General features: G+C 31.1%; 4 protein-coding genes and 1 pseudogene across 7 annotated transcripts; 2 read left to right on the top strand and 3 right to left on the bottom strand.

Annotated features, from left to right (window-relative positions):
* Positions 1-1,207: 1,207 nt before the first annotated feature.
* Positions 1,208-1,992, bottom strand: LOC120214758 (protein DETOXIFICATION 46, chloroplastic-like). Its single transcript, XM_039212576.1, has 4 exons — positions 1,902-1,992; positions 1,722-1,792; positions 1,538-1,648; positions 1,208-1,396 (listed from the first exon to the last, which is right to left on the bottom strand). Exons 1-4 carry the CDS (start codon positions 1,990-1,992, stop codon positions 1,208-1,210), a joined length of 462 nt encoding a protein of 153 aa, XP_039068507.1.
* A 3,719-nt stretch (positions 1,993-5,711) lies between these two features.
* LOC120214804 (squalene synthase 2-like) lies at positions 5,712-9,174 on the top strand. 2 transcript variants are annotated; one of them, XM_039212611.1, is made up of 14 exons: positions 5,712-6,090; positions 6,226-6,268; positions 6,436-6,525; positions 6,684-6,759; positions 6,962-7,031; positions 7,263-7,406; positions 7,515-7,619; positions 7,714-7,860; positions 7,980-8,055; positions 8,293-8,381; positions 8,528-8,619; positions 8,710-8,755; positions 8,833-8,900; positions 9,009-9,174. In XM_039212611.1, coding segments are annotated over exons 1-14 (1,242 nt in total). In that variant the 5' UTR covers positions 5,712-5,895; the 3' UTR covers positions 9,010-9,174. The 2 variants fall into 2 exon arrangements, with proteins under 2 accessions (XP_039068542.1, XP_039068541.1); XM_039212610.1 differs by having other exon boundaries at positions 8,833-8,904.
* A 904-nt stretch (positions 9,175-10,078) lies between these two features.
* LOC120214749 lies at positions 10,079-12,738 on the bottom strand (annotated as a pseudogene).
* A 6,087-nt stretch (positions 12,739-18,825) lies between these two features.
* LOC120214803 (GATA transcription factor 5-like) lies at positions 18,826-20,328 on the top strand. 2 transcript variants are annotated; one of them, XM_039212609.1, is made up of 3 exons: positions 18,826-18,940; positions 19,085-19,383; positions 19,487-20,328. In XM_039212609.1, exons 2-3 carry the CDS (start codon positions 19,090-19,092, stop codon positions 20,153-20,155), a joined length of 963 nt encoding a protein of 320 aa, XP_039068540.1. In that variant the 5' UTR covers positions 18,826-18,940; positions 19,085-19,089; the 3' UTR covers positions 20,156-20,328. The 2 variants fall into 2 exon arrangements, with proteins under 2 accessions (XP_039068540.1, XP_039068539.1); XM_039212608.1 differs by having other exon boundaries at positions 18,841-18,941; positions 19,088-19,383.
* A 2,863-nt stretch (positions 20,329-23,191) lies between these two features.
* Positions 23,192-25,576, bottom strand: LOC120214800. 2 transcript variants are annotated; one of them, XM_039212606.1, is made up of 6 exons: positions 25,345-25,576; positions 25,028-25,203; positions 24,576-24,639; positions 23,684-23,753; positions 23,405-23,548; positions 23,192-23,324 (listed from the first exon to the last, which is right to left on the bottom strand). In XM_039212606.1, exons 1-5 carry the CDS (start codon positions 25,538-25,540, stop codon positions 23,437-23,439), a joined length of 618 nt encoding a protein of 205 aa, XP_039068537.1. In that variant the 5' UTR covers positions 25,541-25,576; the 3' UTR covers positions 23,192-23,324; positions 23,405-23,436. The 2 variants fall into 2 exon arrangements, with proteins under 2 accessions (XP_039068537.1, XP_039068538.1); XM_039212607.1 differs by having other exon boundaries at positions 23,192-23,329; positions 23,410-23,548.
* Between the last annotated feature and the right edge of the window lie 175 nt (positions 25,577-25,751).

The following is a 25,751-nucleotide window of genomic DNA, read 5'->3' as shown; positions in this document are numbered from 1 at the left end:
TAGATACAATTATTGCGCAAAATGTAATTTTTGGTCTTTATATTTTAAAATTAATAAATAGTTTTTATATAAGAAAATTTGAGAAATTTTTTTAATGTTTAAAAATATTAAAATGTAAAAATAATTTAAAAAATAAATTTTATATTTTAAAGTGATATATCACGTCTATAACTTGGTTCAAAAAATTATATTTAATCGAATATGATTATAGATTTTATTAAATAATTAACATGTGAATTAGGAATGAGCATGGTTAAGTTAGGAAGGAGTTATAATAGACTTGAATTCGAGTTGAGTATTATATTTTTATTTGATATAATTCGAGTTTAGTAAAACTTTACTCAACCCGATTTGAGATAAAAATTTACAACCGATTCGATATAAATCTAAAACAGTGACCTAATTGAAAAAATATAGAGAGATGAATAACATTACAATTATTTTTAAATATATAGAGATAATTATCTTATAATTTTCGGGTGAAATCGAAAAATTTCACCATAAATCTAAACTCCCCATAGCTGAAAGCTTTGTGCTGTGCTTTCCCCAGGTTGTCCGTCTCTTACCATGTTTGAGAATTGCAATTTTCCTTGCAAATAGACCTCTCCATGTTTCTGAAAACTACAGTTGTACCTATGGATAATGGCAGGCATGGCCACTGAACTATATTAAAATTTTCAATTTAGTACACGTAATTTAGAAATATACATGACATAATTCAACATGGTGATGCATTAAGTAGGGCTTCACTGTTAAAACAAAAATCATTGTTATATAAAAGTAATACACATAGGAAGAACATCACTATTCTACTTTTGGGCCATTTCTATGAAAAGAAATAAGAAATCTTTGCTAGCAGCAAATCAAATATGCACAGAAAGATGTATGGGATGTGAAAGCAGTGAACGGCATATGCACCAATTGATTCCAAAACAAAGATGCTCTCGTCTTCTTCACCTCAAATCGTGTCAGATCTTCGGAGTACAGGATGCCATTTGGAGGAAGAAGACGTTGGAGGGCGAGGGAGAACCGAGCCTGAAAATATGCAAATTTCAGCTTTTCAAATTATCAGATATCAGTGGCCAGATGCAAATGATAAGAGAGGTTAGTCTTACCCAATGAAATCCCACAAGTGCAAACCAGCAGCCTGCCAAGCCAAATCCTCTAGCACTCAAAAAAGCTGTTAACACGTGAAGTTGGGATTATTCTACTGCAGTAACAGGTGAAGTGGTGGAAACGGGAAGGTTGGAGAGAAACAAGAACAAACCTCTTGTATGACCTTTATATCATGTGTAAATATGTTGGGGAAAAGACAAGGAACTGCCGTCCCAATAATCCCTAATACCAGTCCAAGTGTAGCACCAATAGTGACAAGTGATTCTAGCAGCATTCTAGCCTGTTTGACATGACAAAATTCACATGTTACGGGACAGCATCCAAGATGAAAGATGCTGCATTACATACACAATGCTACATATTAATGCTGTTGAGGCAGGGAAGAGGCAGTCGGCATAAAATTAAAATTGACGTAACAAACCTTTGGCAAATATCGATTGACTCCATATATCAACTCAGGCATAAATGACTGTGAGGTTTGAGATAGAGGCTCACCCCAAACAGTGCACATGCCACATATTTGAAGCATGATCTGATGTGAAACAGTGAATGGTTACTGACTTCAACAATGAAACATTAAAATCACAAGTGTGAGTAAATCTAACCTGATGAGCAGCAACAACGTGTGTTCCCATGGATGTGGCAAAATATATGAGAGGAGAGAGTAGAAAACTATCTAAAAGAACATCAAAGTGTGTCAGACGATAGCACATGGTCGTGGAGTACAAGAAATTGTTATTAACTCAAGTTGAATGTAAACCTTTGACATCAAAGTTACACTGGACCAGCAATTGCTAGCACGTTCAGCAGCTCATTAAACGATGGAATGGAGATGGCAAATGCATTGTAACCTTTCTTGTTTAAAGCTTCAATCATCATATAAGCTGCAACAACCTAAAACATATGCTGGTGATTGGCAGTGCGTAACAAGCCGGAGTATTTTGATGACATGATTATGGAAGTTGTCAACTTTTTTACTAATCAGTTTGGTATGTTTGACCGCGGGGTTAAAGGCTGTGAGGTTGAGGTCCTTAGGGACCTGCTTCAGTATTCTTTGCCTCTGAATGTTAGTGAGATTCTTGTTAGGGAGGTTACTAACGAGGAGATTGGTGGAGCTATTTTTTGGTAGGGTGATGATGATAAAGTCCCGAGTCCACATGAGTTGGAGACTAAATAAACAACAACAACAAAACCCTATTCCTATATGCAATGGGATAAGGAGAGGTTGGGTAATAGGCTACCCCCAACGCATGGTTGTGAGCAGCTTCCGTGGAAGACCTCCAGCAGTCAAAATTAAAATAAAGATAAAAGACAATGCATGTATAAATAAATAAATACATAGTTGAATAGTTTTCATATGCAGTCTTATTATAAAAAAACTTATCAAAAAATTAAAATAAAGATAAAATATAATGCATGTATAAATAAATAAATAAATAAAACATTATCTTATTATAGACAAACTATTATATAACTTCTAATAATTAAAAAACCTTAACAAAATAACATCAAATAATCGGAGACCATTTGTATATTTTTACTCTATTTATTGCATAAAGCTGGAAATTCAAATATTAATGTTATAAATAAAATAAACTAAATTAAAAATTCAATATATACTTATATAGTATCTAATATAAAATATGATATTAATAAAAGAATGTTCATAATTTTTAATATTTTAATATTAATAGAAGAAACTGACGTATATCCATAAAGATATATAAAAAAAGTAAAAAAGGTCCATCTAATTGTACTGGCCAACTAAATATTGCCAAAGTATTTTAATATCAACAAATTTTATGTTAATTTAATGAAACATTTATGTATTTATAAAGATACTAATAAATTTAAAATAAAAATAGAAAATAACAGAGCAGTCTATTTCTAGTATTTACCAACCAACTATTTCCAAGGGAAGTTTTATACTGTGATATTCTTAATATATAACTAAAAAAATGTATTATCGGTTTTGTTATTATTTAAATAATAAAATTAATAAAAATTACTTAAAATATTATTGAATTTTTTATCGAGTTTGGTAATATATCTGGTAAAGAGATACCTAAAATATTATTTTTTTCTATCGAATATATTACCAAACCCGATAAAACGCCCAATAATAACAACACCTGTAGAAATAATAATATTTCTGATAATTTTTATTAATTTTATTATTTAAATAATAACAAAATTAATAATATTTTTTTAATTATATATTAAAATTATCGCACGTGATCATTTTTTATTTTGAAAATAATTTAATATGTTAAATTAAAGAAAGTTTGCATTGTTCGAAGGGCAATGTAAGTGTCAAACTGCCAATCAATTTAGTAGTTAAACGTCACATTACTGAGAGTACCAATTCATTTAGTAAAGGGTAAATTATAAATTTGTAACTTTACTATCTATTATTTCATTTATTTTACTTTAAATCTTTTTAATTTTCTCGTTAAATTTAATGTATTGATTTTTTTATCATTTAGTCTTTTACTCATTAACGGCGACATTATAAATTAGTTGTTATATAGATATAAAACGACATCATTTTGATTAAAATTTTATTTTTTTTAAATAAAGTTATTTTAATACTGTTAACTATTTAATGGTGGAGTGATAAAAAATTTAATATATTAAATTCAATGAAAAAAATAAAAGTTTACAGTATTATATTGCTAATGACACTTATACATATGAAACAAGCTTGAATACTATTAGGGCTTGTTTGGATAATTAATGTTATCCCCCCTTTAAGTTTTAAGTTTTGAGTTTTGAGTTTGAGTAATTATATTTAAATAATATGTATATTTTTAATTAATTATTTTTTAAAAATATATACTACTCTACAATCAATTCAAGCTATTAAAAAAATAAAAAATAAAAGGGATAAAATGATATTTACTCCTTTAATTTTTAGTGTACAATAGTCCCGGAATTTGATAAAAATTTTAATTTGTCCCTCTTTCAAACTTGGATTTTATTACGGTGTGATGACGTGATTTTATTAAATTATACAACATTATCACTTAAAATTTTAGAAGTATATAAATTATTCTTAATTTTAATGTCACGTCACAATGAAATTCTTAATACGCGGATCAAATTAAGAAAATTATTAAATTTGGTATTAATATATATTAAGAAAAAAAGTTCAAAGATAAAGTTTTGTGTATATATATATATATATATTTGGTATAATGATCTATATTTAATTAATTAATTAATTAATTAATATATATATATGTGTTTAATATATCAAAAGATTATAAAATATATATATTACATTTATTATCATTAATTTTCTTTTATATCTATAATAATTTTGTCTTTAAGATTGATTAATCTAGATTGAACATTATTTTGCTCCAATTCAATTTATTTTATTAATTATGACAGGATTTGAATTTTTAACGGGTGTTTGGTTCAAGGATTGTGGATTCCTATGGGATGTGAATCCCACATTCCCATGTTTGGTTGGCCGGAAATCTCATTTCCGGTAATGTTTTATTACCAATAGTAGATTTTTGGAGTATATTACCCAGAATGTCATTACCTCCCTTCCCTTATGTATTATAACATTACCGGCGTTTTTGACTAAAATGCCCTTAAATTACAAATTTATCCTTAAATTATTTTAGATTTACAAAAAAAATCTATAATTAAAATTTTATATAAAGTTCAGGGTTAATTTTTTTTACCTTTTCATTAAATCTTTTTTATATTTTTAATTTTGTAAAAAAATTATATAAATATTATGAATTTATTTTTTTTTTAAAATATATAAATATTTTACAATTTATAATATTATACAAATATATAATAAGGACAATTTGATCAAATATATATTCAATAATCTTTTATTCCTTTAACCAAACATGATAATCTTACATTCCTGCTAAACCAACCAAACACAAAATACAACATTCTCAGTAATCTTATTCCTAGTAATCTTTTATTCCCACTGGTAATCTTACATTTCGGGAACCAAACGCACCCTACTAGATTTAATGTCTCTTTTCGCTAGATCAATGAATAAAATCTTTTTAAATAATATATTTATTTTATTTTATACAACTTAAGATCTCTAAAGAGAATAAAACTATTTTTAACCCGTGAATCCACTTAATAAATTAAAAAAAAAAAGCGAAAAAATTTAAAATTTTATAAAATAAAATAAAAAGGCATCTAATATTGTAATCCAAATACACCTATAAATAGTATGCACGATAGGGGTAAGAAAAACATGTTTCAACTTGAAATTTTAATTTTTTCTATCCAAATTAACTACAAGTTATAATTTATTAAATTTGAAAATTCGACTTACTCTACTAAAATTTTATAAATTTAATTTAAATTTGAGTTATAAAAATATAACCTATAAACTTAATTTAATTGTTTTTAAGTCAACTCAATTTAACTTGATGTGACAATCGCCCCTAAATTCCTGAAGTGTATAATTGCTGAAAAGATTGAATTTCTAGACAGCTAGAAAGTCCAAAATATTGTATAAATAAATCCCCATTTTCAACACTTTCAGAGCCACACGCTTTATGCCAATAGGATCATCAAAATTAGGTAGAAAACCAATAATAGACCCAAAAATCAAATTTGAAATCTGTTTAGGTAGCAAAGTAGGCCAAAACCAAGCATCATTTCAATGAAACTATAAAGACACCCGATTAGCATTTCCCCTCAGAAATCCAAACAACCATTTGTTTCTCCATATACCCAGATTTCGTTCTGTTGTTTTGGATCTGATTTGAAAACAAATCTTCACTTATGGGGAGTGTGGGAGCGCTTGTGAAACACCCAGATGATTTCTATCCATTGTTGAAGCTGAAAATGGCTTCGAGGCATGCCGAGAAACAGATCCCGTCGGAGCCTCACTGGGCCTTTTGTTTCTCCATGCTTCACAAAGTCTCTCGTAGTTTCGCCCTCGTTATTCAACAGCTCGACACCGAGCTTAGAAACGCCGTAAGCAAAAACTCTTTGAATTTCATATGGTGTCGTCTGATTTCGTAAATTTATTGTGGGTATTAATAATCCTTAAGATTAGATTAATTGTTGTTCAATCCGGTTCTTTGATTTTCCATGTTTGTGATTTTGCAGGTCTGCATATTCTATTTGGTTCTTCGAGCACTTGATACTGTTGGTTTGTTCATTGTCTTTCAACCCTTTATTTCCCTTTTCTTCAATGATATTAATATTATGCATTTCCTTTTCGAGTTGTTCGATAATAAGCTAAGTTTTGTTCTCACCTCTTTAGAGAATTACATTCAAGTGTTGATCTGCACTGATTTTTTTTCTTTTTTCTTGCAGAGGATGACACTAGTGTAGCAACATATGTCAAAGTTCCTATTCTCAAAGACTTTTATCGTCATATATACAATAGCGACTGGCACTTTTCATGTGAGCATCTGGAAATTTTTTTCTCCTTCAAAGGAGGGTTCTCGAATTTATGTGGAGTAGCAATATAGCACCGGAGTCGGGCTAATTTTATTGCAGGAAACTTTACTGGTTAATGAATCCCGGTTTGTTTGCTTATATAGCTTTATCTCTTTTTTCAGGTGGTACAAAGAACTACAAAGTTCTTATGGACCAGTTTCATCATGTATCTACTGCTTTTCTGGAGCTCGATAAAGGGTCGGTTATTTAAACTTTTTACTAGATCTTCCTTGTTTATGAAGATTTCAATGTGATGCTGATTTGTATATGTTACTTTATTTATTTTATGTCTTTATCTCATAACTAGGGTATCTTAGATAAGTGGTTCAAGTTGTTTTTGCTTGTGGATTTTGACCCAAAAGAGAGAGAGAAAATCTATAATTCTCAACTGATTCTGCAGTTATCAGGAGGCTATCGAGGACATTACGAAAAGAATGGGTGCAGGGATGGCAAAATTCATTTGCAAGGAGGTTTGTCATGCTTGCATTATTGAAATCTGGTTGATCTCTTCTGGATTGTCTCTTGCCATATATATGAACTTGATCTCTCAAGCTTAGCCACTATGTAGCAGGACTTGATCTGTTCAATATGCATGCAAGAATACAACTCTTAAATGTCTTCATATTATATTATATACTTGAACAAAAATATGTATATATATTATCTTTTATACGATCCCGGGAACTTGTGTTTTGCTGCAGGTTGAAACGGTTGATGACTATGATGAGTATTGTCACTATGTAGCAGGACTTGTTGGGTTAGGTCTTTCCAAACTTTTCCATGCCTGCGGAGCGGAAGATTTGGCTCCAGATTCTCTCTCCAATTCAATGGGTTTATTTCTTCAGGTATTGCTCTGATATATGAATGAAGCAACATTTCTTATGCATGCATTTCGGCAGTTGTTTGAAGACATGATTCTAAAACTGTGTGTTCTGGATCTAACAAAATGGCAGAAAACGAATATTATCCGAGATTATTTAGAGGATATTAATGAGATACCAAAGTCGCGAATGTTTTGGCCTCGCGAGATTTGGAGTAAATATGTCAACAAACTCGAGGTATGCCTCTGTTGCACCTTCTATCCTAAGTTCCAGATGAACCTGTAACTAAATTTTGTTCAAGTAACTTATAAATGTGTATTATTTTCCATAGGACTTGAAATACGAGGAAAACTCAGTCAAGGCAGTGCAGTGCTTGAATGACATGATCACTAATACTTTAATCCATGTGGATGATTGCATGAAGTACATGTCTGCTTTACGCACTCCGTCAATCTTTCGGTTTTGTGCTATTCCTCAGGTTTGAGACTGTATTCCATCTGTTTGTCTTCAATATATCATTCAAGTTGCATGCCATATCTATCAAATATTGATTTGCTCATCTTTGTCTCTTTTTCCCTCATGTCATGCTGTTACTAGGTCATGGCTATTGGAACACTAGCCTTGTGCTATAACAACATTGAAGTCTTCAGAGGTGTAGTGAAAATGAGGCGCGGTAAGCTTCTAGCCTCTGGAATTGTTTTCTTTGAAGCTTAGCACAGTTCTTAAAAGAGGTTTTACAGATTTCCTTAAACTTGTTTCCGTAAATAGAATCATAAAAACCTGATCTTGGCGTTTTTATCGTTTTATGTCAAACTGTGATCATTCAATCTTTCATCTTCAAGTTTTGGTTAAGGGAATGTAGTAGTCAAAAATAATATGGGCTTGAGTTTGTCTTTGGTCATGTTTTCAGGTCTCACTGCAAAAGTCATCGACCGGACAAACTCGATGGCTGATGTCTATGGTGCTTTCTACGATTTTTCTTGTATGTTGAAAGCTAAGGTATGTAGTTATTCTCGATATTCAGATAACAATATTCCACCGTATACCCAACCACTATAATTTCATCAAATGCAACCGTATTCGTATTGTTTTCTTTTCCGGGTTTAACGACACCGAAACTGCTTCTTCGGCTATTATATTTATAGGTTGACCATAACGAACCCAACGCACAAAAAGCATTGGGCAGACTAGATTCAATCCTCAAGACTTGCAGGGACTCTGGGGTCCTGAATGAAAGGTCTACATTTATATTTATTTATTTTATTTTCATATCTTCATTCTTAAAAAGACAATTTTGACCATTTTCCAAAAAAAAAAAATTGAACAGGAAATCTTACATTATTCCGAGTCAGTCCAATTACACTCCACTTCTGGTGAGTTTACTATGCCTTGTTCCTTTTGTCTATATTTCCAATGATATTTACTGATATTCTTAATTAACCCAATGCAGGCTGTTGTAGTTTTCATTATATTGGCCATTGTTTTGGCTAATCGGAGTTCAAATTGGCCTAACAACTAGTGAGTTTTATTACTTAATGATATGTGATGGTTTCTTAAGAAATTAATAAACTTCACCGTCAACATATCAAATAATTATTCAAAATTCTTTTGTTTCACTTTGTGCAGGACCATACTTTATTTTTGAGCAGTCATCTCATTAGCTGTCCAAGTGTTAGACTGCCGCAATATTTAGAAAATAATAATGTAATAGTTTTCTTTTAAAAATAAGGGATATTATGGTATTCTAATTATGCTCGTAAAAGTTTTTAAAAATATACATTTCATTTCGACAGAACTCTTCATGTATATTTGTAGTCAGCGTGAAGCTGATTTTACTATGTTTTTGTAAAACGGATAAAAATATTAAAATTGCACATTAATATTAGTTAAATATGTATTGTATTGTATAGATTTTGATTAATTATAAATATTAAAAAAACAAAATAATTCAACAAATTTTCATATTGATATAAACATAAAATGAAAGTTAAATAAATAACAATTTATGAAAATTAAAGGAAATTAAACTTAATGCCTATACAATTTTAATAATTTATGAAAATTGAATAAAATTAAACTTAATGTTTACGTACACGTATTAGACCAAAGTTTGTGTCATTTTAATATAGTTTAAGATAAATTGGAATGTTCAGAAAGTTTGAAATGAAGGTCATAATTTGAGGATGAAATTGAAAAGTTTAAAAGTTTGAGGATTAATTTAGAATGATAGTCATAGTTTGGGGATGGAATTGAAACATTTAAAATATAGGTCATATATTGAGAATACATGATGCAATTAACTCTTTTAATATTTATTATTATAAATTCCATGCTTATATTCTACCCAAAAAAAATACTACATATGCTTCTAAGTTGATATATTTTAGGGTACACCATTTGATTATTTTATTTGAATAAATAAATAATTTTAAAAAAATATACTATTAAAATTTTGAAATTGAAAACTTTAAAAGAAAATTAATGATGTTACAAATAAATAATAGCAAAATATGGAATATGTATATGAATAAGTAAATAAAACAGAAAATAAGGACAGAGAGTAAAATGTATTCACATATTGAGAAGAAAGCTTCTATCTGTGACAAATTCTCGAACTTCCGAGTACGAATACAAGCACAATGAAGCTACCAAAAAAAGAGAAGATGCACGTACCAAATCGTCTTCTCAGACACCGACAAGTAGAGAAAGTGTTAGAAAACTTCTGCTACTTTGCTCGCGAGAACACGTTCCCTTCTTTCGAATGTATCCGAAAGGGAACCAACCCGCTTTCCCCTTGCATTCACCCTCCGCCCACCCATTGTTCGTCACCTGCCAAAAACCCATCAGCTTTTACAAAGTGAATCCATGTTGGATTTACACTACATGCTCGAAAATCATATACGTATATAAAGTTGTTATCTCGAATATGTCAAACCTTTCGCACAACTACATAGTCACCAACTGACAACGAAAGCTCCACGTTGGATTCACCATTATACGTATGCATAACCTGTAATAATACATCAATTAGTAGGTCATTACAGATTAAAGTAACTTGTTGATCCCATTATGCCGATGGTACATAGGACCGAATTACAAACCATGCCTAAAAAGTAGTCCATGCTGTCTGTTGACCCATTACTTCCTTGAGAAGCATAAACTCCATTAATTTCCTCATATGATGGAGGTGGAGGCATAGTGTCCACACTTGGGGTGGGAGGTGCTTCAATTCGTTGTCGTTCGGATCTCATCTATTAAGACAGAGGAAATTTTATGGTAGTAATATTTTTTCTCAGTTTCAGCAAAAGAATATAGAGAAAGGATTCAGTAGCGCAATTCATACCTCGGCGTCAAGCTGATCAAGTATCTGTAGGACTCGTTGATGATATGTACGTTCAGCTTCAACCTTTCAGTCCAAGATAAAATAGAACAAAATGTTAAAATTAAGTTCCTAGACATCCAAAAATAAAATTAAGATTTTACATAGAAGGAAATTTGCATTACCAATAGCAATAAGTCTCTGAGTGTCAACCTCTGTTGTTGAGCTTCAACAGCGATCATTGCTGCAGCAGCTTCTTTCCCCAACATTGCCGTGTTTGACTTTAGATCTTGCAGTTTTGTTTCCGCAGATTCCAATTTCACGACATTCTCAGGATTTCCAAGTGTTTCCCTCACTCTTGCTTGGCGTTTCGAAACTTCGATTGCCTGTCATAGGTGAGGGTGTCAATATGCACTTGTAATACAATCAGCCTTTCAAGTTTAAGATTTGCTAAATTGTAAAACCTGTGCCTCAGCTTCTTGTCGCATTCTGTCATAACGTTGAGAAGATGTCGTGCATCTTCCAAAGGAGCTCCCTTACCATTGCTCTTAGTGGCTCGGCAACCTAACAGTCAAATCATTAAAAATAGCATCCAGATGATTTTATGCCGTGCTATATAATTAAGGATAAAGACGAAAAAATATATATGTAACGCCAAAAGTGAATAGTCCACATCCAGGCCACCAAATTGCCTATTACAAGTTTTCTTCCATAGATTCAAGAACATAGCAAACTAACTTGCTAGTATTTTATGTTATAGTAATACAAATATTAAACAAACCTGTGTGCCAAGAGCCTTCAACAGATTCCCGCGTTCCTTCTCCATTTGAGCACGAGCACGTCCATAACCTTGATAATGTGTTGCCGCTGGTACAAGTATTTTCAGAACCATATTTCCTGCTATCATCAGACAACTTTGTCCCAGTCAATAAAAGATGTAGATTGCAGAACAAAGAAGTCACTTCCTCTGAATTCAAAGTGGAAATTTTAAAAATTAACAAATGCTTCACCAACTTGCCAATTTCAACTTGCTTGGATCCAGTGACGATATATCCTTCAACACCGCGGACAATATCCCTTTGAAAATGCTGAAACACGAAATTTACAAAGGTAAATGAAGAAGCACACGAGAGAAATTGATGCAAGAGAACAACTTAGCAACCTTGCCAGCACGGGTCGAGACATAAAGCTTCGAGTTTCTGATGTCGCTGGAATTCTGCCTCATCAGTAATTACATTGTCTGAACCTCCATATCCCCCAAACTGTTTAAAGACAGCCTGAAGTAACATTCAGGGAAAAAAAGTTAAAAAAGTTCGAAAATCAATAACATAGTAACGCATTTGAGTTAAAACAAGCAACGCTCTCCGTAGGTGGCAATCTGAAACCAAAAACATACTGAGGAGTTTCATACTGATTTCAAAAGGGAAAAGAAAAATCGAACAGTTAACATTTATTTCCACTTTTATCATCATTTGATTGAAACGCAAAATTTAAAAAGACTACCGATCCAATTTCAAATTCCATCCTCCAACTTCAAAATTTTCAATTTAGCTAATAAAATAGCATCCAATAGCTCAGCATTTTCAGTTTAATATTTGATCCGATTCATGAATCATAGACGCGCTATCAGGCACACGGAAATAGATCCGACACTTGGCTGAAAATCGAGCACTGAATCGAAATAAAGTAGATTAACAAGAAAACCAGATCGAAAACAAACAGCTCTATATATATACATGAGAGAAAATATAGAGAAAGATGAAATATGAAGCTGATAAATAGGCGTTGACCTGGATCAAATGCAACTATGAATAAAAAGGTAGAGATTGAATTAGGAGATAGTAGAGATAGAGAGACCTGTTGTTGGCGGGCGACTTGTTCTCGGAGCCGCGTAGCTTGTTTTCGGATCGCGTCCATTCACCGGAGGAGAATCGGAGCTGTTTCCCTATGGATTTAAAGAGCTATAAACGAAGAAATCGGTAAACAGATGCCTTTGGTTTTGAGAGGGCGAGGGTGGTTCAGTGAAAGAGCTTGTTTGGTATATTGCCGTGGGCAAGACATTGTGATTTTGAAAAGTTTTGAAGACTAGCTAGAATCTAGAAACTAGGTTGTTATGGTGCGCGCGTTCCTATTTTACTCTCTGAGCTCTCCATTGTTTATGTTTTCTGAATTTTCAAATATTAAACAACCGATCTACCCTCTATGATTCTATTTTTATGTTGACTATTAAACTGGAATTCTTATTTAATTTTGTAAAATAAGGTGGAAATTAGTGGAATAAAAACTTAATTATTTGATCTATGGATTTTTTTATTGTATATTTCTTGTGTTGATAAAAAATCAATATTGTCAATTGATTAATAAAAAATAATGATAGTTCTAATAAAAAATCAATATTGTTTTTTATCGTCCTAATTATAAATTAACATTTGAGTTAAATATTGATTAATATTAATAATAATATATTAGTTAAACAACCTTGAATAAGCTTAGAGGGGCAACATCTTTTCCTATTTGCTCATGATGACTTGTGTCTAAAGCAAATTGAGACCGGCAAGGGAGTTATAATTAAAAGGAAGCCAAACTCGAATGACTATCCCCACCTTCAAAATTGGCTTCCATGTGAAGTCTTGCTTTTAAAATCTTTTATATTTTAAAATTAAATTTATAATTTATTAAAAAATTATTTTATGAATTGTATTTTTATTGTCTTCCTTGTTCCATATATTTATTCTAACTTAATCTAGATCGATCCATATCATGCACCTATTTTGACAGGTGAGTCTCCCAATAGAGATTTTTTGCATACACAAATACTCGAACTCGAGACATGTTTAAGTGATATTAAACTGCTTACCACTTGAACCAACCTGTTGATAATTATCAAATTATTTGTTCACATATAATAGACGATAAAATCTGATTCAAACGCGAACAACACTTCTTCTTGTATTTATTAAAATTATACATGAAATGATATTATATTAGTATTGCATATTTTAAAAAATAAAATAAAATATATTTATATAATATTAAAATGATATATATGTATATATTATATTATATATTAAATTAAAATTTTAATATCTCTTCATTAATTATTTATCATGTCTATTCAATTTTTTTTATTAGTACAGAATGATTGCAAAGATGATTTGAATTTTACATGTCTATCCACTTTCTGAAGACTATAAACCAGGGTTGATTCATCCTATAGTTGATGAAGCACGATCCATTTGATTATGGAGGAGGTCAAATGGGTCCAAATAAGATCCATTTATGTCATGGAAATCACAGTATCACACCTTGTATCAGCTTCCTTTCTTCGCTGGGCTATATAACAGCACTGCCATCAGCTTAATGACTAGGGTTGCACAAACCCAGTGTTAAGTTTATATATATATATATATAGGGATAGACCGAGGGATAGAATGCGGGTAGTAGTTTCTTTTAAAATATTAAATTATTATATATTTTAAATATTTTTTATTGATAATTTATTTTATTCACTTTTAAAATTTTAGAAATTCACCATTCTTAACACAAAAGTATGTGTATGTTGTTGTATATATACACATTCATAAATTAAGTTGGTATACTAATTACAAGGTTGACATGTCCGGTTGTTGGATCCTTTCAAAAACGTTATTTATGATAAGACTTAATACGCACACCACACACATAGAAGCAATGACGCCTTCTTTTAAGAAAAGAAAAGAAAATGCATTTTGGGGTCCATCGTGGATATGTGGATGAGGGTCATCGAACAATCGTGTGTTGCTTGCAGTGTTTGCTCAACTTCTAATTCGATGAAGCATTAAATATGATACGATACGAAAACTAGGTAGTGGAGTTGTAGTAAGTGATGATGATAAAGTACCTAACTGAACATGCAATTTGATAAAAGAATAAACTTTTCCCGGATATGAAATTAGGGTAAATTAAATGTTTAGTTTTTTAACTATCACTTCTGTTCTGTTTTAGTGTCATTTTGGTCATCCACTGTTAAAACAAATTTAACGTAATGCATCGAAGGACACGTTCTCCCCTCAAAGGATTGTTTCAAGTACCTGGGGTCTATGATACATAAAGATGGGGTATAGATGATGACGTTACACACCGTATAAAGGTGGGATGGCTAAAGTGGAGGGCTACAACTGGAGTTTTGTGTGGCTAGACGGTGCCTCTAAAACTTAAGGGAAAATTTTTATAGAATGACAATAAGACCAGTGCTGCTGTATGGATCAGAATGTTGGGCAATCAAGAAGGATCACGTAAGGAGGATGGAGGCCGCAGAAATGAGAATGCTTCGATGGACATGTGGTAGGACTTTGTGTGACATGACACCAAACCCTGCAATTAGGAAGTCCTTGGGGGTGGTGCTTGTATCCGAAAAAATGAGGGAGTGAAGACTACGGTGGTTTGGGCATGTCCTTAGGCGACAACCGTCGGATGCGGTCAGAAGGGTAGAGTCAATTACACTCGACGGAGCCAGAAGGAGAGGACGACCAAGGAGGAAGTGGGTTGACTGCTTGAGATCTGATTTGAAGGAATTAGCTCTTACCGAGGACATGACCTCTGATAAGAAAGTATGGAGACTCAAGACCAGGGTACCCGAGTAGTGTAGCATCTATGTCTTCTTTTTAATGCCTTTATAGTAATCTCCATGACTTCTATTTTTTATATATTTCTTCGATTGGAATTTATGAAGGCTTAAAATTAGGATAACGAAGTAGTGTGACCTTAGTTTAGGATTTAACCCATTTGACTTTATTCATTATTGTAGCTTGCTATCGCTGACTTCTGTATATCATTCTCTTCATGTTTCCTCTTTTTAAATTTAACCGGGACTTACGTTTCTGTCTATAAGCAGAGATTTTTACGCAGAGATTTATTTGCAGGGATTACTTCCCATTACATACGCGCATATGAAGACTGTTCAATTGTGTATTTATTGATTTATTTATGCATGCATTGTATTTTTTATTTTTAATTATCTTACTGCCGGAGGTCTTCCACGGAAACTGCTCTCAATCTGGCGTTAGGGACAGCCTACTACCCCACCTCTCCCTTACCCCATTACATATGAGAATAGGGTTTTGTTGTTGTTGTTGTTATTGTTGCTAATGTATCACCATAAAATAATGTTATGTAACGTCAACATTGAAAAAAAATTAAAAAATATGTCACATCAATAATTCTGTTAATTTTTTAACAATGTGTGACTAAAATAAAACAAAAATGTAATTTTAGGTATGATTTTAAAAAAAACAATAGCTAGGTGACCAAAAGAAAATAAAAGTGGTAGTTGAGGTACTAAATGTAAATTACCCAAGAAATTAAAAGATGCATTTGTATTATTTTCACTAATCTTTCTATTTAAATACAATAACAATTACATATCACTTTATATGTATGTTTTCTATTTATTTTATTTTTAATTACAAAATAACAAAGATTTAATTATTTTAAATTAGGTCCATATATTATTTTTGATCTTATTTTACAATTATTAATTTTGATTATAATAATTTTCTTTTATTAATCTAGAGTTATTGCAAGTAATATTTGTTTATTATAAAAACTCTCAACCATTTAACAATGAACGTTAAAATTCTCTGCAGTTGTTGGTGCTCGAACTTAAGAGTTATAGGAATAACAACCATTTTTTTAATCATTGATGCTACTCAGTTCGTACTTAATAACAATTTAAATATATTTATTTGTATTTATAATTGTATACACAACTACACTTTTAACTTTAAAAAAAATTATTAAATATAAAAATAAATTTAAAAATAGCAATGGCTAGGTTCAATTTCACATCTACCCCACTTGTCCTCTATTTATATTGTTGTTCTTATCATCATGTATAGCTAAATTCCACTATTTGGATCACACTTCTATGATATTGTCGTTATTTTAAATGTAATTAAGACAACAATATTTGTGAAGTTGAAAAAAAATCTGAAAAATGTTAAAAAAAAGGAAAAATAATCTAAAATAATATTAAATGAATAGATGTGATTATAATATAAAAAAATATATAAAAACATATAATAATATTCAATATTATTTCATAACAAAAGCAATGCAAAACATTTTTTAAATAAAAATGTTATTTTTAAATTAATTTAATATAAGGTAGTGTATGTTTAAAGACTCTCAATCATGTGGTATTGAACACTCATATCCTTGCATACGTAATGCTCGAGCCCGATATCTCAAATGATAACAACAATTCCTTAATCACTAAGATCGCTTAGTTCGTGCATGAATGTTTAATAACATTTATCTACTATTTCACTACAGAAGCAATGCAAAACATTGTTTTATTGAGATTAAGAGTTACTTCTCCGTTGTTTTTTAAATAAGCTTTTGGAATAACAGCATTTTTGGATATGATTTTGGAAAAATAAATAGTTGAATAATCAAAACATAAATCAAAGAACAAATGAGTGACCAGATAGATATTTTACCCTATTTTATTCCACAATGCAATTACCTTTGCATGCGTGAACTTTTGGCAAGCAATTTTGCCACTAAATCAAAGAACCCTTAGATTTGCCAATACGTGAGATACATTCGAGTCCTGAACCGTCCGATATAGAATCTGAAGCGCTAGAGATTGTTGGATTACACACGCTCGATATCTGTCGATTGACAACAAAACCCCTAAAATTAGAAAAGGAATAGGCGGGAATTGTTAAGCAAAATCCACCGGAAAAGGGCCGAAATTGATGCTGCAAAGCAACCTAATACTGTAAATCAACTCAAAGCCAGGTGTCAATTTTGAGAAATTAATGAAAGAAATAGATAATTTAATAACGGATTATTATTTAGAGTTAAAAGTAATTTGCAATTTGTTTGTTAGAAAAAAAAAGAAACTAGATTTATATGTACCATAAATACAACACAATTTAAATATGAAAATATAAAATATGTGAAAAGAAAAGAAAATCTTCATTTGAATATATGTGTAAACTTTCAAAGAGAAAAAAAAAGCATAATAATTATTAATAATTTTTTTCTCTATTTAAAAATGAAAACTAGACGCAATATTAACGTAGGTGAAAAGATTAAGAGAATCAATATAAGAGATTCATATATGAACGTTTTGAATACATCAACAAATTATTGCAAAAGAAATCTAATTATAAGAGATTGTCGATATTTTATAATAAGAATGTATGTCATGATAAATACAACATGAAACGTCAAACTATTATAATAATAAACAATACCGTGCCTTAAATTGATACTTGAATTAGTTATCTTAAATATAAATTTTATATCTGAAAATTTGATTTTGATTTAGGCACGTTATTTTGAGTTAAATACTTGAAAAAAATATTTGTAAATTGACACTTGAATTAATTATCTTCTTCCAATTTGATATTTAATTTTTTTTAAAATATATTGAAGAAAAGGATAATATTTGTTATCTTATTTTTTTTATACATCTGTTATCTTAAATTATCTTAAATACATTTTTTATTTAAATATATTTTTTAAATATCGAATGTGATTAATATATTTAAATACCAAATGCACTTCATAAAAGAAAAAGATAAGTGTTGTCTTCGTTTAACGGTAAGAATATTTTATTGGAAATTTAGAGATTATATTTTATAAATTTTATTATATATAAATAATAAATGTGTATTTGATTTTAAATTTATTTTAAAGTAAATTTTTTAAAATTTCACTTTGATATATTATGTGGACATGTAAGAGATCTTATAGCTAACTCACATATTATAATATTCATATATTCATAAAATGAACAAAAGAATCTATCTAAGACTCTCAATTAACAGAAAATTAATAGTTTTTAGAGGTGATCTTCGAAGATAATATATATATATATATATATTAAATTTATAAAACTTCCATAAATAATATTATTTGAAGCAAAGGGAAAGAAAGAAGAAGAAGAAGACATATGTCAAAAGGAATCCAGTGAACATGAAAAAATCGAAAAGAAAAATCTTATGGAAATTATTGGATTCGGTCCAAACAAGGCCACCACAGAAAAGTCAAATCTCTTCCAACAAGACTTTTCTTTTTATGGTATAAATAATTTCACAAATTGAAAAAAAAAATTGTTGAGTGAGAGACGGTAAAGAAGATAAATTCCATTAAACTGTGTGTCAAAGTTTTAGCATTAGTCTCGCCCTCGAACAAGCCTTAACCAACTCCTCACCTTTCCCTCTTTCTCATCCTTCATCTGTATCAGGTAATTTATTTAAATTTTGTAATATATATATAATCCTTTATCCTTTTGGTTTTCCTGTTGCTTTTAAATTTCTGGGTTTTATCCAATTAGTAATTTTCGGAATTATTTAACTAAGAAAACAAGGTTTTGTTTGTTTGGGTGTAGATAAAATGGAGTTCTGCATGGAAGAAAGAGCGTTGAAATCAAGTGTAAGGGGAGAATTAACCATGCAGAAGAACAACCAGCATGCTGTTTTCGATGATTTATTGTGCCTGAACGGTGCCGTTCCCGGCGAAGATTTCTCCGTCGATTGTTTCTTTGATTTCACGAACGGAGAATTCGATAACGAAGAAAATTCTGGTTTTATTCTCTCGCAAGAACAACGTCTAGCAGATGATGATAGCAACTCGAATTCCAGCAGTTTCTCCTTTGATTCTGTTCTCACCAACGAATTATCTGTACCGGTAAATTTCTATTTTCTTAATAAATTATTTTAAATTACAAAAAGGAAATAAAACCCTCTTTTCCATGCAAATTTTTTTATTATATATATATTGGTCTTTTTAGGATGAAGAAATTGCAGGGCTTGAATGGGTATCTCAGTTTGTGGACGATTCGGTTCCGGAGCTTCACTTTCCATGCCCGGTTTTCAAAGAGAGCCAAGCAAAAGCTCGGTTTGAATCCTCGTCGGCACCCGTTTTTGTGAAAACGCCGTGTTTTTCGTCACCGGTACCGTCTAAAAGTCGGAGCAAAAGGGCTAAACCGACCGGAAAAGCATGGCCGGTTGGGTCGTTGCCTCTTTCCGAGTCATCGTCTTCGACGACGGCGTCGTCGTCTTCAAGTGCTTCTTCCGGATTTTCCATGACTTCGGCTCTGGTTCTCAAAACCGAGCTGACCAACGATTTCTCCGAGCAGCCGACGAAGAAGCAGAGGAAAAAACCGGGCGTTCAGGCTAGTGGTGGGAGCGCTTTCCAACGAAGGTGTAGTCATTGCCAAGTTCAAAAGACTCCTCAGTGGCGAACTGGTCCACTCGGTGCCAAAACCTTGTGCAACGCTTGTGGGGTTCGTTACAAGTCCGGTCGGCTCTTTCCCGAGTACAGACCAGCTTGTAGCCCCACTTTCTCCGGTGACGTACACTCCAACAGCCACCGGAAAGTTTTGGAAATGAGAAGAAAGAAAGAGGTAGCGGAAGGGAAGGTATCGGATGAGTTGACTCGTATGATTCCGAGTTTTTGAGAGTTTAGGAAAATAGCAAAGCTAAACCAGGATTGAACCGGGTTTAATTTAACTCTTATTGGGCTTAGCTTAGTTTCTAGATTTCAGGGTCTAATTTCGGAAATTAGGTAGGGTTTTAATTCCTAGTATTCAGTTTTTATTTAATTTATTTCTAGACTTTTTTATCAATTTATTTTTGCAGCAGATTTTAAAATTACAAGTTTGAATTTTATTTATTTCTACTATTATTAGGATAAAATTCACTCGATGATAATTGAAATATATTCCAATCATTTTTCAGTTATTAAAATTTAAAAAAATTATAAAATTATTTTAAAATTATCATTAAACGAGTATTACGAGGTCGTATTAATTTTTTTGATAAATTTTAATAATTTTAATGATTAATTTTTTATAATATAATAAATTTAATATATAAATTTAATTATCATTCTATAATTTTTATTTTATTAATTGAAACATTGAAAGTGTCACTTTCTAGTGGTTTTTGACACGTTCAAAATGATTCAGCCGGCCCTTGCTTCCTGACAATTTCCAAGGCAACGGAACGTCAAATATTAAGAGTTGAATGTTAGACACGTATGAATTAATATAGTATTATAATCGAATTTTATAATAATATATCATTAAAATTATACGAATATATACTGTTGGTAAACCTGAAGATATACTTCTATTTTAGTGTTTTAAAAATTTTAGCTGACAATTTTTATACATAACTTTATCTTTGAATTTTTTTTAAAATTTGAATAATTTTTTATATATTTTTTATAAAAATCAACTTTTTTTTAACTTTTAAATTGAGACCACGAAAAGAAGGCCAAGTTGTCGAGATATCTGAATCAAAGGATTAAAATGGGGCCGTGTGAGTCATTAGAGCAAACGTCACCATTAACAAATTGACAAAAGAAAGTGTCTTCTAATACCATTTTCAGTGGACCACAGTGATGATCACATACACAGAATAAAATTAAAAAAAATGGTGCACTTGGTAATGGTACGGTTATTATAACATTTTATGGTAAAGGCGTCAAGTTTTTAGAAAGTTGAATTAAAAATTAAGACACGTGTTATAAAATTTTAGAACGCACAATTAGGGTATGTATTATCGGATATCGAATATCTAAAAATTTCGGATACCTAAAGTAATGATCCTATCGATCTAAAAATTCGATATCAAATTTCGGATCAGATATCCAAATATCCGGATCCGAATCCGATTTTGACATTATATAATGGTCTAATAATATTTTAATAAAAATAATATTATTTATGTAGACTGACAAATTCTTCCTTCTGATTTGAACTTTTGATCCAATTAAATCTTGTATTTTGAGGACACTTGAAGAACATCTGCATAAGTTTCCTTTAAAAGACAATACTGGCAAATTCTTCCTTCTGATTTGAACTTTTGATCCCCTGTAGTTTTGCTTTCATGCTCATTTTTTGCATAATATAAATGTTGTACTGATGTATACTAGTATTGTATATTCACAGAAGCTCTTGTAAACATATACGGTGCAATGCAATGGGTACCGAATAATGCATTTTTGTGTTATGGCAGGTATGTCTCGAGCTTTACCATCTCAATCTTCGTTGTCTTCCTAGCGTACAAGCTTTAGCAACGGCTAAGGTTCAATCTGTCTAAGGCCCAGATTTGTTGACAAAATCAAATGAATTATCATGATAGTTTGTAGATGGTGTCATGATTGTTTTTCTTACGCCCTCTGAACTAAGCTCGGCTACACAATCTACAGACTGTATCCTCCTTATTTCAACCTTGTTGTGTTGTTTTTTAAGTGAATTTATTTTAAAAAATGTTGATAATTTGAGGTGATAACAAATTAACATATGTTCGTAATCTTTCTTAACTATTGATAACACATACATATCCTACAAATGTAATTGTTCAAATCGAAAAACTCAAGGAGAACTACTCCTTTTAAATTATAAAACCATTCAATAAGTTTATTTTATGTTTTCTCAAAATTGAATTCGACGACGCTACTAAAAATCAAGATGAAACTTATTTATAATTTTATTGATATTCTCTGTTATGAACATTTTGATTAATTTGGATACACGATTTTACGTTGTAGGTAGTTTCTTACGATGCTTGATTCTGATTCATGATTCTCGATAAATTTCAATAGCTTAACCCTTTTGTGATTCATTTGCCATGTAATCAGATTTGTTCGTATTATTTTTTCGAACCTTTGGCTAAATTAGGTTTATAATTTTTTCATGTATGATCCAAATTGCTAATTTTAATGTTATTAAAATATATCAAAATTATATAATTATTTTATAAAGATAGTTGTAAACTCTTATTATACTTTTATATATTTTTAATTTTTAATAAGACTAGCAAATTTTATTAAAAAGACCCCTCAAAAGTTTTGAATTTGTTTAATTCTGAATAGTCGAACAATTACATCAAATCAGTTAGTTGAAGGAAAGAGTATCATTTAATATAGTCATGTTAATAAATATCTTGAAATAGTATGATAAATTTAATTATTAATTAATCAATAAACAATAACTTAGTATATAGAAAATCTAACGACCGTTTTTCCAAATAAAATTAAGCAATAAAATAATTAATTTAACTTTCTAGTACTCCCACGAAAAAAAGTCAACAAATAACACTTACATTTCGTTTTTTACCTTTGCATGTCTCATTACGCTGTCAAAATAAATCTACCAATCACATTTTAGAATAATTTTATCATTTCTCTTTGTCAAATATCTCTTAAAATTATGTACATAATCAATATAAGAGACAAATTATGGAAAGAAAAGAGTAAATAACATAAGAAATAAAATAAAACTATTAGTTGTGCAAATTCACATTTATGTCTAACGTTGTAGCAAATTACTTGAAGTAATTACATGCTAATCAACTTGTGTGATAATATATAGATAATATGTATCTTCCAAATATAGAGATGAGTTTTTGTTTAATAAAACCTATTTAGAATATTATTAAATATAAAATCTATTTGAGAATTGCAATGGATATTCTATCCATCAATAGAAAAACAACAAAATTCTTAACAATTTAGCGCACTACCGAATCAAAGTTTGAGTTTTGGAAATGAACAAGCTCCATCAGCAGCAGCTACTTTCATGTATACTTGACAAAAATGTGTTATAATGATAGCAGTCAAATGCTTCATCTTCCAGCGTTGAAAAAAGGGGTTTAATCCATAGCAAAAACAAGACAAATACAATAGAATTCCTTATTAGAATGCATACGATCATAAGAGTATTCAGAATTCTCACTTTGGTCGCCTATACATAATGTCGTCCAGAGTTTCTTTGATGCGGTTTCCGATTTTATTCACATTCTTGACAACACCCGTTGCCACGAGGCCTGCGTTCCTTTTAAACCTGCACGTATATTCAGTACTCACAATTTAGGATTCTCGCTACTTAACTATATATATATATATAATGAAGAAACGTGAAACGATGCGTAATCTTTAATGCATCTAAGAGTGTTCCAAAATCTCAATCAGTGCTTGCCTGTTATAGAATTCATCTCCTGTCGACGGTGTTGACCTCTGGGTTCGAGGTTGAGGAATCGCATGACTATCTGCAAGTGAGCAAATACAAGAAACACTATATTAGAGAAGAGTTGAAACCTAATAACGAGGTTTCCCTCTCTCATTTCTCGGCTACTTATATTCTTCTCTTTTCCCTCTCTTGTTCTCCGTTGTGTATCTTCCTCTCTTCAGAATACCTTTCCTAATGAATCACCAAATCCAAACAAACTTCTCCTCGGAGCTTTCAGGATCACTGATTTTGATTACATCATCTCTGCTTCTAATTTTTAATGAAATTGCTCTCACGCATCTGGTTTGATAAATGCTTGAACTAAAACTTTTGAACAAAAAGTAATCATCAAGAATTTTAACCGATGATTAACTCGAGTCTAGGACTATAATATATCATCAATGAATAGCATGCAACAAGAGATAGAACCCAGAAATTTTCTTTACAACTTACATCAAGAACTACTGCAAAGAGGTCGGGATGTTAGAGTTTGTGACTCAAATTCCATTGTGGCCAGACTCAAAAAGTTTGCGATCTTGGTTAATAAATAAAATTGGGAGAAAATAGGGGATTTGTGGTAGAGGCAGAGCCCATGCAGTATGATACAGTTTTAATCAACTAGGGTTTTGTATCTGTACAATTGGTTCTAGGGTTTGATGTACTCCCACGAAATCCTCCGATTTTTCATGTAGATCCGTGTTCCTGTTCACGATCTTGTTTGTTTTCACACTATTATAATCCCAATTATCGTAACATGGGACTTTAAGTGAACTATTGGTGTAACATTATTCTCATACTCACGACTGTTTCCTCACACATGCCTGAAAAAGACAAAAAACCCAAATGAAATGACTTCAAATACCTTTGTTTTTATGGATATTCGCAGGAACATGGTCATTCGAAGCAGCTGTTCTGTCCAACAATACCTGAAGCAACAGGTAACCAGAATAGTGTATTATTTAACTGAGGACATACACGAGTGTCAACATATTCTATAAATGTGGCGAAATACATTTTAAAACTGTTAAGACGGTGCTCGTGATTTGTTCCAGTCCTTGAAAAACATACACATAAGTGTTATCATATTCCATAAAGCGATGAAATATATTTTATGCGGTCAAATACCTTTGTTTTTATGGATATTCGCAGGAACATAAGAGAATTCATACAGATTAGCACTCATGCAGTCATAAAAATCAATAATCCCCAAACAGTTCAAATCTAAAATGAAATACATCTAATTTGTAGCCAAAACCCACAATCTCCAAACATGCATTAGGAATATAAAATAACCAAAAAGGGATAAAGAAATACCTCAAGACCGACACAGAAGGGTAATTCAACCGGTTTATCAGACTGGTTATTATCAGCTGAAGAATCTTTATTATCCAAGAAAACCGAGTAACCGACACAAGCATACTTGAAATCCGTAAGAGTACGGCCTTCCTTGGAAGCTTCCAATTCAGATTCCCCAATTATGTACCTAGGTACTATCATACCTTCCATTCAGTTCATACCGTTTCCCCCCAAGTTTTAACAAATAAATTCAAAAGAATCAAGAAATGAAAAGAAAGCATAAGAAACCAAGAATCATAAGAACATAATAAAAGTATATGAAGGGAGATAGAGACCTTGTTGGAGAGTTCTGGGGATGCCGACGCAGGTTGGGTTTTGGGATTTGGATTTAAGAGCGGAGGAGTAATAGAGGCAGCCCTTGCATGATTTCCCTTTGGATCCTCGGATTTGATTTTGATTGTTGGGGTTCGCGCTAGAGTTGGGGTTTTGATTTTGGGTTTCGATTTTAGCCTCTTCCTTGTTCATCTTCATACGTCTACTCTCTGCAACTGAAATGAATGTTAGGGGTATTTTGGAGTATAAATAGAGCAATTTTGCAATTTCCGTCCTACAAGTTAAATTCATTTGTATTTCATCCTCAAAATTTCTCATTTTAAAATGAAAATATTTAAAATATAATTTTATATTAATATCTATATATTTACATAATTAAAATCAATAAAACTATTTTAAAGTTAATAAA

The sequence above is a fragment of the Hibiscus syriacus genome, unplaced genomic scaffold, assembly GCF_006381635.1.
Source record: "Hibiscus syriacus cultivar Baekdansim isolate YM2019G1 unplaced genomic scaffold, ASM638163v2 tig00110108_pilon, whole genome shotgun sequence".
NCBI classification, from domain to species: domain Eukaryota; kingdom Viridiplantae; phylum Streptophyta; class Magnoliopsida; order Malvales; family Malvaceae; genus Hibiscus; species Hibiscus syriacus.
This window is presented reverse-complemented; position numbering and strand designations above follow the sequence as displayed.

What these genes read in the sequence shown, in the direction of transcription:
- LOC120214758 (XM_039212576.1), bottom strand. Translation starts at nt 1,992, where the DNA reads ATGATTGAAGCTTTAAACAAGAAAGGTTACAATGCATTTGCCATCTCC. An exon ending in GAACGTGCTAGCAATTGCTG is followed by an intron (nt 1,793 to 1,901) that starts GTCCAGTGTAAC and finishes ATGTTCTTTTAG; the next exon opens with ATAGTTTTCTACTCTCTCCT. An exon ending in TCAATCGATATTTGCCAAAG is followed by an intron (nt 1,397 to 1,537) that starts GTTTGTTACGTC and finishes CATGTCAAACAG; the next exon opens with GCTAGAATGCTGCTAGAATC.
- LOC120214804 (XM_039212611.1), top strand. Translation starts at nt 5,896, where the DNA reads ATGGGGAGTGTGGGAGCGCTTGTGAAACACCCAGATGATTTCTATCCA. An exon ending in TTTCTGGAGCTCGATAAAGG is followed by an intron (nt 6,760 to 6,961) that starts GTCGGTTATTTA and finishes CTGATTCTGCAG; the next exon opens with TTATCAGGAGGCTATCGAGG. An exon ending in CTTGTATGTTGAAAGCTAAG is followed by an intron (nt 8,382 to 8,527) that starts GTATGTAGTTAT and finishes TTATATTTATAG; the next exon opens with GTTGACCATAACGAACCCAA.
- LOC120214803 (XM_039212609.1), top strand. Translation starts at nt 19,090, where the DNA reads ATGGAGTTCTGCATGGAAGAAAGAGCGTTGAAATCAAGTGTAAGGGGA. An exon ending in CCAACGAATTATCTGTACCG is followed by an intron (nt 19,384 to 19,486) that starts GTAAATTTCTAT and finishes TGGTCTTTTTAG; the next exon opens with GATGAAGAAATTGCAGGGCT.
- LOC120214800 (XM_039212606.1), bottom strand. Translation starts at nt 25,540, where the DNA reads ATGAAGATGAACAAGGAAGAGGCTAAAATCGAAACCCAAAATCAAAAC. An exon ending in GAATATCCATAAAAACAAAG is followed by an intron (nt 23,754 to 24,575) that starts GTATTTGAAGTC and finishes GCTCACTTGCAG; the next exon opens with ATAGTCATGCGATTCCTCAA. An exon ending in GGAGATGAATTCTATAACAG is followed by an intron (nt 23,549 to 23,683) that starts GCAAGCACTGAT and finishes ATATACGTGCAG; the next exon opens with GTTTAAAAGGAACGCAGGCC.